At 35.0% G+C, this 11,919-nt stretch overlaps 1 protein-coding gene across 1 annotated transcript; it reads left to right on the top strand.

Moving 5' to 3' along the window:
* Positions 1 to 63: 63 nt before the first annotated feature.
* Positions 64 to 11,196, top strand: LOC115231155 (cytochrome P450 2J5-like; the record flags this gene model as incomplete). The annotated part of the gene is made up of 8 exons (XM_036499964.1): positions 64 to 289; positions 3,178 to 3,304; positions 5,302 to 5,458; positions 7,829 to 7,887; positions 7,937 to 7,963; positions 9,509 to 9,605; positions 10,125 to 10,189; positions 11,092 to 11,196. Coding segments are annotated over 8 exons (863 nt in total), but the record flags the coding sequence as incomplete, so codon positions are not given.
* Between the last annotated feature and the right edge of the window lie 723 nt (positions 11,197 to 11,919).

The following is an 11,919-nucleotide window of genomic DNA, read 5'->3' as shown; positions in this document are numbered from 1 at the left end:
AGTTTTAAATATTTCAAAACAAAAGATATTTTGAAAAGCTTATTTTTACTTTCATTGTTTCAGGTATCGTTTTTAGTTCTGGAAAACAATGGAAAGACCAGAGAAAGTTTACCATGTCAGCACTTCGGGAACTAGGAGTAGGCAAAAAAGTTCTGGAAGAAAAGATATCTTTAGAAACCCAGAGATTAGGCGAAGCTTTTCAATCTCAAAATGGTAAACCGTTCTCCTTAAATAAACAGTTGCCACTCTTCACTTCGAGTGTCATATACAATATCATATTTGGTAAAAGGTGAGTAGCAGTACAGATCCAGAAATATATGGGTGTGTATGTTTGTGTTTGCGTTAGTTGTGTGGTAAGAAGTTTGCTTCCCAACCACATTGTTCCAGGTTCAGTCCCACTGCGTAGCACTTGGATTAGAGTCTTCTGCTATAACCTCGGGCCAACCAAAGCGTTGTGAGTGGATTTGGTAGACGGAAACTGAAAGAAGCCCGTCGTGTGTATGTATATGTTTGAGTGCGTATGTCTGTGTGTGTGTTTGTGTATCCATCATAACTCGACAACCGATGCTGGTGTGTTTACGTCCGCGTCACTTAGCGGTTCGGCAAAAGACTTCAAAAGAATAAGTACTAGGCTTAAGAAATAAGTCCTGTGTTTGATTTATTTGACTAAAGCACCCTTCAAAGTGGTGCTCTTGCATGGCCGCAATCAACTGTCTCAGACAAGTAAAAGAATGTGAGAATAAAAGAATGTGTGTATGTAAGTGTGTGTGTGTATATATACGTGGGTGTGTGAACGTGTATGTTTGGGTGTATACATGGAGAATTCTTGTTCTTTGAGCTTATCTCCCTTTCTATTAAGATTTTGTTCTCTATTCTTTGGTAATGCCAACACATTTTCTAGAAGCTTGTATCATTCTAGGAAAGCATGAATTTATATTGTATCATATTTAATATACCTGTTTTCTGTCTATGTTCTTCAAATACATGCTATTGGTCACTCTGAGTTATCTATCTTAGTTCAATTTTGTTTAGATTATGCAAATATTCTTGATTCCTTCCGTATTTGTCTATGTATGTATGTATCTATGTATGTATAAATATATATATATATATATATATATATATATATATATTATATATATATATATATATATATATATATATATATATATATATATATATATATATATATAAAACAGAAAAATAAAACCAAGGCGGAATGAGTATCTCATGTAGAATATTTAGTTAGAGTAAGATGAATAAGAAATGGAGTCGGAGTAACAACTTCTATTTCTCCATTTTTGATTCACTTCAATCAAATATTCTAATGACCTGAGATACTCGTCCTGCCTTGGTTTTCTTTTCCATTTTTCTTTAATATATACCTGCAGGCTTGAAAGCCTACTACGGATCACTAAATCCAGCCTTAGCTGTGAACACCGAACCTCACGGATGACCGGTTATAGCACATACGCACCGTACCGTTTGTTTAGATCATCAGTGAACTAAACCTCTCATATTCTTGCCCACTCCCCTCCAACCCCACACCTAACTACCAACAGACTGTGTCTTCCACTATTCATGACCTCATTTCCTCCTCCTGTCTTCCTCCCACCGCCTCCAACTTCATTGTCCGTACCCCACGCACACCCACTATTTACTTCATTTCCAAAATTCACAAGCCTAACAATTCTGGCCGCTCTATCGTCTCCACCAGTAACAGCCCCACAGAAATGTTCTCCAAATACTTCGACCGTGTCCTTGCCCCCTAATAGCTTCCCTTTCCTTACACATTCACGATACCAATCATGCTCTCCGTCTGTTTAACTCTTTCAGCTTCCCTTCTCAACCCTCTCAAATTCTGTTCACTTTTGACATTAGGACTCGGTATACGGTGATCCCATAAAACGAAGGAATTCTTGCGCTTAAACCCTTCCTTGACCATCGGCTTAACCCTCAACCTGACATTTCCACACGTCTGGTTGAACTTCTCCACTCCCTCAGCTACTTCTTGTTCGCGGTGGAGTTTTACCAAAAGTTTCGGGAGTGGCCATGGGAACGAGAATGAGCCTCAACTGTGCGAACCTGTCCATTGGCTACGATGAGGCCCAAATATTCTCACAATTCACTGGTCTCACTCTCGAGCTATACGGTCGTTATATAGACGACTGTATCGGCGTGACCTCACTCTCCCGCGAACAACTGGACTCCTTCCTTTTTTCTGTCCAATCCTTTCAGCCTAACCTCGAATTCTCCTCTACTATCTCTAACTCTTCCATCGAATTTCTCGACATTTCTGTCAGCAACCTCTATCTAAGCATACTGACTCACACTCCTACATTAACTTCTCCTCCTCCCACTCAACCCACACCAAGCTCTCCATTCCCTAATCCCAATTCCTGTGTCTACGCAGGTTATGCAGTGACGGCCATGACTTTGTGACTCAATCTCAACTCATGGCCCGCCCATTCGTCACCGATTCCTTTACCTGCACCTCTAGTAATGTTATTTACAGCATCACTTGCTCCCTCTGTCCTTCTCTGTACATTGGTCAAAAGGGACACCGCTTGACCGAGTGGTTCGCGGAGCACCTCCGAGACATCAGATTTGGCAATGACAGCCCGGTCTCGCGCCACTTCCGCTCTACCAGTCATTCGCTACATCTGTCCATGTTCTGACTGTGTCAGCACAGGTGTCACCAAGTCTCCCGCCTTCAACGTGAACAGGCATCAATCTTAAATATATATATAAATTCTATAATTAAGACGTGTGAATTCGTTATTCGTCCGTATAAATTTGGAAGTGCTGTTTGTTGGATATTAGTTATTCGATATCGCTTGGTCGAATGCGTATTTAATTATTAAGTACTTTCAAACTTATACGTGAAATACTACACTGAAGTTGGAAATAAGTGAGTAAATAGGAATTTTACATCTCTTTAATTATAATTATGCTTATAATTATAGAATTTTTGTATAAGTTTACCGATAAAAGTTATTTTAACATACCGAATTATTAATTAATTAATTTTACTCGTTATTATTATTGAAAGTATATGGGTGTGTGTGTGTGTGTGTGTGTGTGTGTGTGTGTATTCTTTTATTCTTTTACATGTTTTAGTCATTTGACTGCGGCCATGCTATGAATGTATGATGTTTTGCTGTTTTCTTTTTGAAGGATCAAATACAGTGATTCTGAGTTTCAGGAGATCGTTCAACATTTTCAAGATGTGTTCAAATATATTGGTGTATTTGTACCAGAAAATTTCTTTCCATTCATCAGATTTTTTCGGTGGAATTCTTCCGTAAGTATAAAAACTTCACATCAAAATACGAATATTAAATCAACTTTACAATCCAGGGTATATTAAAAAAAAATTAAAATCCAGGTTTCCAGAATATTCTGAAGATAATTGCTTGATAAAAAATATGCCGGAATTTTGTGTTAAATTATTTCATCTCTTGAACGCAGAAAGCGGATATACTACGTTCAAATCTATATTACTGTTAAGTAGGGAAAGTGACTTTACCCCTACTATTTTGAAAACGCCTCTCATTAGGCTGTGGGAAGAGGAGAGAGAGAGAGAGTCTTTCAGATTTTTATAATTGGTCTACATATTGAAAAAAAAACCATAAATAATGCAGATTTTTCAGTTGCATAATCTAAATGTCAAAGCCGAAAGGGATAAACTGCCTGCATCAACTTGCTATAAAAGCAGGTAGTAATTTTACCTGTAAAACCAGGTTGTAATTTTACCTGTAAAAGCAGATGGCAATTTTACCATATTTTTATTCTTAATGCAAGTTTTAAAGAATGCAGTTCGATTTTAACCGTTACTTTTTCGTATCTATAACGGAAGTGACAAAGGGACATATTTGGCATATTTTGCTTTATGAGTTCAGTAAAGGCAAGAAGGCAACGGAAAAGGCAAGGGATATTAATGCAGTGTATGAGGATCGGACAATAAGCGTAAGCCAGTGTCAACAGTGGTTCCAGAAACTCCGAGCCGGAAACTGAAGCCTAGAAGACAAACCTCATCTTGGAAGATCTGTAGAGCTCGATGAGGACGTCCTGCAAACCCTGGTGGAAGAAAATCCCATTGTAACTTGGATCTGGTCAGTCAACCATTTATCGACACCTGCGTGCCATCGGGAAAGTCAGTGAATTGGGGCAGCGGCTTCCTCACAAACTTTCCGAATCTAATCGCGCACAGAGCGCGAATGTTTCCTCTTCTTTGCTGTCACGTTTCACGAATGAACCTTTTTTTGGAGAGAATAGTTACTGATGAGGAGAAATGGTTTCTATATAAAAATTTCAAGCGCCGAAAAGAGTGGGTAGAGGAAGGAGAAACTCCGGCACCTCAAGCTAAACACGTAATCAGTTGTCGTCAGTTTGGTGGGATATGAAAGGTTTAGTAAACTTTGAACTTTTAAATCCAAACCAAATTATAACAAAACAGATCTACTGCGAGCAGCTTGAGCGGCTTAAATCAGCGCTAGAAGAAAAATGATTATCTTTGCTTTCAAGTCGAAAGGTGTTCTTCCATGAAGATAATGCTCGCTCACATACAGCAAGGGTGACAATCCAAAGGCCGAAGTCATTTGAATGGGAAACGAATGCCCCACACACCATATTTGCCGGACATTGTCTTATCTGATTATTGTCTTATCTGGATCAAACCTCGTCCTCCCTGAGCTCTGGGAAGGTAAAGTCGATCCACTACTGCCTTTGGATGGTGCATCTTATTACAAGTCAGTAGCTTGCGGAATTTTCTACCAAGTTTCATTATTTCACTGGTATTCCAGTTAAGCATATTGAAGTCAGAAAGAATTATCATCATCATTATTACTATTGAGTGAGAGAGCAGTGCATGCCATCAAAGTGACACTGGGATTATTATTATTATTATTATTATTATTATTATTATTATTATTATTATTATTATTATTATTATTATTATTATTATTATTAGTGTGTGTGCGTGTGTGTACATATGAATATATAACTCCCTACTTCAAAACAATTCCATGCAAGATAAATAATTCATCTTACAATTAAATGTAATTCCGTGTGCAATTTATATGGAGTTCGTAGTTTGGAAATAAAGAATTTTATTACCAACTGGTTTATAGTGGTTAGATTGGTGAATAAATGTGTTTATTTTTATTGACTCAATAAGAAAGTCAGCTCCAACTAGATATAAACATAGAATTAAGTGTTATTTGATAAAAAATGTTATATTGTAAAACATTTAATTCGGCAAATACGTTACTGTTATTGTTGTTGACTGTCTTGTTATAGATAGAAAAGGTTATAAGGAAGCAGGAGAAGGTCCGAAGTTACGTAAAATATAAAATCATAGAACATAAAGAAACGTTTAATGCTGAAAACATAAGAGATTTCATTGATATGTATTTGCTGACGCTTGAGAAGGAACCAAACAGTGAAACGTTAACTGGTGAGTTTTGTATGAGCTGTTAATTATATTCTTATAATTCTTCAATGATGTCAATAAAAGAAATTAACAACAAAAAGAATTATTTTAATCATAAAATAAAATATAAAAGATATAAAGGGTATATTATAAATCATTTTGAAGAAACAATATTCTATAATAGATAATCCATATAATTTTCCCTTTCCCAAACATGCTTTCTTTATATGCACACACACACAGACACGCACAGACAGACAGACAGACACACACACACACACACACACATACATACATACATATATATATATATATATATACATATATATATATATATATATATATATATATATGTGTGTGTGTGTGTGTGTGTGTGTGTGTGTGTGTGTGTGTGTATATATTTACTGAGATCTCCCTTTTAGTAGAAAGAATAGCTATAACTCTTTGACTGCTATTTCTAAACTCGGTGTGTGGTGAGGCAAATCGTTGCTAAACCCTTAATTACTTAGTATATATATATATATATATATATATATATATATATATATATATATATAAATATTCAATTAACTTGGGAAAATTATGAGAAAAGCTATTTCTATTCATTTTTGAAATATATATTTATATATATAAAACTCAACTTGTGTGTCTGTGTGTTTAACTTCCCGGCACATCTCCTCATAGCGAACAAATCATAGAACCACCAAAAATGGGTCACTTAAAGTTTAGGCGAATGAAAATTGAACTGCGCTATTTCTGTTCCGAAATTCATTTCGCAAGTGCAAAAATCGATAATGTGTTTGTTTAGGCCTTATCCCATGCATTTAATAGTGAACTTTACTCAGTCAGCTGTTTGACATGAACTGTGTTCACCACGCGTGCAAGCATGCGTAAATTGCATGAAAAATTTTAAAAATCAAGAAATAAATTTTCGGGATGTAGCCTGGATGGTTTTTTCGTATTAATCGTTTGGACTTTGTGAACACATGCCAATTGTTTTCATAATATTTATAACGCTTTGAATTAAACGTGACCATTTTGCGTTGAGTCTGCAGTTTGAATCACTTTAACCAAATTTTAGCAGGCCGGATTTTTGATCATCACGATACATCGCCAGCGACTCCCTGAATCTCTCCCCTGAGATCCCCGTTGAGAAATACTGATCTAAAAGAATAATTCAACAATGCAATTATTTGATTAACAAAAAATTATGAAACGCTTCTACGTACTTCCTATTGAGGAAATAGAATACATATATAATATATATCATTTTTATGTATATATATCCACATATGTATATATATATATGTATATGTGTCTGTGTATATATACATATATATATATATATATATATATATATATATATATATATATTATATATATATATATAAAACTTATAAATAAGGGCAAACGAAAAAATTTCTAATGCCAAATATGCCGAAAATTGGACATATTATCCATTACCATATAATTTTTCATAATACGCACGCTACTCGAAAAAAAGCCGACAGAAATTTCTAAAAAAATTCCATTATTACTATATCGGACCGATTTCAGGGTTAGTTCGTGAGAACCCTTCCTTCGTCAGTGATAAAAGTGGCAAAAAAATAAATGAGATACTTACACATACCCATAAATGAGATACTTACTCATACCCATGGGTATGAGTAAGTATCTCATTTATTTTTTTGCCACATTTATCACTGACGAAGCAGCACGGACATTTAAAAACTTAACATCGGGCACTAATATAAGGAAATATCCCCAAAGTTATTATATAAGAGATTTTGTGCATTCGTAAATTTTTTAAATCCCTTTCGTAAAATGTTTGATCCCCACTTAAAACGTGGTTTCAGATCAAGTAACCTGCCGAAGGAGTTTTAACTGATGATAGTTTGATATATTTTTCTATTTCTGTATATTCGTGTACAGTCATGCTTGAAATGTTCGAGTGTAACTGGACGTGATAAGGCCTATCGCTTCAGAACTAGTCCCAGGAGTAAAAAAATCACCACCTCAGTTCCTGTACATGCAAATTTTATTGGGGGCTAAGAGGGAGCAGGCGTTTCTGTATCGTTGAAATATATCTTCTGCCAAAACTAACTCAGTTGACCACGCTGCCGAAACGATCTATGCCACTCATAGCCCAACACAAAATGCTTATTTAGGCAAATGAAAGTGTAGAATATTTTCAAATGGGTATTTCTGCAGTGATTGGTCTTAACGTGTCCGATTACACTCGAACGAGTTGAACATAACTGATGCAAATATATTTTACCAAAGATGCTTTTTTGGGACAGTTATTATCCTTATTGTCATTAATTTATTCACTATTTTCTATAATTATGCACAATTATTATGCTTTTAAATCTAATTATCATTTCTACATCGAAGATGAGAATTTGTTCCACACAATTTGCGATTATTTCTGCTGGAACCGACACAAACTGCTAGCCATCTTACCTGGGCTTTGTCTGTATGGCCAAATACACGGATGTACAGGAAGAAGTGTCGAGAAGAATTGTACAGGTAAATTATTATATATTTGTCCTCTTTTAATAGTTAATAGAGTTTGAGAAGATAGATTAATTGTGTAATTTTATACTTTCTTTTCCTTTCAAATATTTCTTAATGTCCTCTGCTATTTTTCTCGCGTTTACTCACAGAGTAGCCATATCGTTTGAGCTTGCCAGATCGCTGGATCATGTATAATATGCGATACAGGCCTGTCCGATGATTGCACTAATCGGGTATGAAATTTCAAGTAGTTCACGTGCAACACCTGTCGTCATTAAATGATATTTAACGATAGTTGGATTGAGAACTATTTACTGATGCTACAATAAAAGCGAACAGTACATTCTCTTTGTGCGTATGTACGTGGCTGTGCATGTGTACGCGGCTGTGCGTGTGAATGTGTGCGGCTGCGGTAAATTAACAGGTATGAACCTCACAAAACACATCTTTTAAACGAAGCACTTTTTCATTGAGCGTGTCCGATAATACTTCAAAAGTTATGGTTTAATGAATGCTTGTGCGCACACACACACACGCACACACACACACATATATATGGATATATATATATATATACTTTGATACTTTGATACTTTGATAGGTTTCGGCCATTATTGGCCCAGGCCAATAATGGCCGAAATTAATTAATAGCACCACCTGGCGAAGTCTTTCAAGTCAGAATTTGGGCACTATGGCCCACTCAAGTAGAGAGTTATTGTTTACAGAGACATATCCGGGTGTAGGGGGTTTATCCGGGATTTCTTGAAGGAATCTGTCCAAAGACTTCTTGAACCCTATAGGGTCAGTTTCTGTTTTAATGTGGTGGTGTAATGTTAAAGAGAGCGGGCCAATTGAGGTGAAATAATTGTGCCGTATTGTTGTTATGAGATGAGAGTGCGATTTTTGTTTTGGGCGGATGGCACGGGGCCCAAGCCTTGGATGTACCTTGAAGGTGATATATATATATATATATATATATATATATATATATAGATATATATATATATATATATAATATATTATATATATATATACATATATATTTATATATATATATGTATATAAAATATATATGTGTGTATATATACATACATATATAGTATATATATATATATATAATATATTATATATCTATATATATATATATATATATATATTATATATATATATATATATATATATATATATATATTATATGTATATATATATATATATATATATATATACTACCATATATATATATATATATAGTATATATATATATATAGATAATTGTGACCGCGTGTGTACCATTGGCGATTTTTTTTCCTCCACCTTCCCTTCTTGGATCTTCCTTTTCCTGTTTCTGACGAAGAACTCCGCTCGAAATGTTAAACCCTCCTTCTTTCCTTCTTTCCTGAGCGTCCAATAATACTATACTTGTCCCACGTCCTCGCGTTGTTGTGTTTTCTCTTTGTATTTTCATGTTTGGATTACCTATTTATATATATATATATATATATGAATTTAAGTCACAACGTATGAATTAAGTCTTTTGTGAATGCTTATCTATTTCAGATCACCAATCAGACCAGACCTGTTACAATGGAAGACAAACCACATATGACATACGTTGCAGCAACTCTTCTTGAGGTTCACAGAATTGGGACAATTGGTAAGAAGGCCGTCATGCAATTTTCATAATACAACGATATCTCCTGTATTCATGTATAACTTGTATCAGTACGCCAATGATATTCGCCCCAAAACGTTTATATCCCTGTGTTAATGGCATACTTTCCTTGTGCTTTACATTGTTTTTATTGTTAGTAAGCACTTTTGTAATATAATCTCAAACTTTGTTGGTTATATACCATCCTGAAAGTCAACTCCTCCTGACATGATCAATTCTCTTTCAGTTCTAATCTGTATTGCTACATTACAACATTTCGTCAATCCAGTGTTACATAAGCTCAGATCTCTAACGTTGCGACACAGACTAATTTAATACCCAATTTTACAGCAACAGTGTTACGGAACGAAATTTCTGTTTCAATACACTCCATATTAATTAATGCCTATAAAGGTGTCACAGAATAATTACTCAAAGTTATTATGATATCCTAGTACCATATTTAATTTAGATTATCGTTAATTTGGGCTCTGTTAATATTTACAAAGATTCTTTTTGCAGCTTCTGTAACTATCCACACACCGCTGAAGTCCAAACAACTCTTCAAGGTTATGATATTCCAAAAGGTACTCTCGTTCATTCTTAATATTGGAAGCTCATTCTGATCCGAACTATTGGATAACCAGAGGAATTCCGTCCTGAAAGATGGATTGATGAAAATAATGAGTTAAAGAAAAATGAGGCTTTTTACCTTTCGGTTCGGGTAAGTATTGTAAATAGATTCTAATGATTTAGTATATCTATAATAAAACGGTTCCCAATCGTGACCAACACATTTGCCTCGATCTACAGCTAGACTATCTAATGATTGTTTTAAAACTGTATGTTTAAGGGGAGATTTAATTATTGAATTGTAGAATCACCAGAGTTGGTTTGACATTAGTAAAAATGAGACACTATAAAACAGCAATCTACTTCAAATCTTATTTAAGTGCGTATTGATATTCATCACTTCAACAAAATAAGCATCAATGGTCCACTAAATACGCTACATAGAATATTATTCTCTAAACAAATATTTGGTCATTTTTTCTCCCGAGATATATCCTTATTTCTGTGAGCAAGCCTCGATTTGTTTATCTTATTCATTAATAACATATTTTAATAAAATTACTTGATTCCTCGATTTCAATTTCAAATTTATAACTTCGCGCTATGGGAATCATTTACCTCCCTTTATATTAACAGTCATCTTGAAGGCAATCCCGTGTGCTTGACTACACGGGGTACCTTCAGGATGGTTGTAGTTTCTGGAAATCCATTTTTAACATCTGACTATTGTCAGGGGTGTGTGTCTATGACTGGAGTCTGTTCGACTATATAAAGGGTGTAGAAGATAACAGCCAGAACATATTCACACCTAACTAAAATCAATGACGACTTATCTAATTTTTTATCACTTGTATATGACACATGTTTAGCATACATAGGTATGTTGCTTAATTTATAACTACTGATTTATTTGTAGGTCCAAGAATGTGTTCAGGAATGTCATAGCCAATACGGAAGCTTTCCTGGCTTTACAAACATCTACAGAAATTTCAGTTGGAAAGACCTGACGAAACACCAATGACGTAGAGGGCAACATGTCTGGCCTCGTATGTCCCATGTTCGATTAGCCCCAAACAAATGATGATATCCGTGCAATACCATTGTGATATAATTTGGACAGCAAGAAGATCTTTTGGAAAGTAGGGGAAAATTTTATTCGTAGAATACTGGCAGATCCGCGATAGTAAATTATAGTATTTCTCTATGCTTTCACTCATAGTAGTTCTCCAACAATATTATTAGATAGACACACATGGTAATATATGTATGCTGGTATATCAATAGGAATATCTGCGGATATGCACCGTGACATATAGAGAATAGAAAAGACAAACTTTCGAGAAATATGGTGGACAAAATGTCTTCCTTCCCTTCGTAATTTCCTTGAGTTACAGTTTCTTTAAGTTGCTAATTCATGTACACTCCTTCGTATAATTCACGCAAATAAAACTATAAGATAATTATCATTTCGTTATTGCATTGGCTTTGCGAGTTTCTTTTTGTGATTTCGTGTTGATAGAAAATTTTGTTGTGTCCAGGGAGAGACATTATGCAAGGAGTAATAACACACATACTGGCTCGATTCGGTCCTTTTTTATTAGTCAATTGGTTAGAAATCCAACTGATTTTTTCGTCAAAGCTCTTTCGTTGCAAAATGTTCAATGAATATTTTTAGTCTTTTATGGAAGCTGCGTTTGTCTGAGACATTGTTGCGCACCAATGTGCGCGTGAGCTTCAGTGCTTG

This window comes from Octopus sinensis, unplaced genomic scaffold (genome assembly GCF_006345805.1).
Source record: "Octopus sinensis unplaced genomic scaffold, ASM634580v1 Contig17611, whole genome shotgun sequence".
Taxonomy (NCBI): domain Eukaryota; kingdom Metazoa; phylum Mollusca; class Cephalopoda; order Octopoda; family Octopodidae; genus Octopus; species Octopus sinensis.
This window is presented reverse-complemented; position numbering and strand designations above follow the sequence as displayed.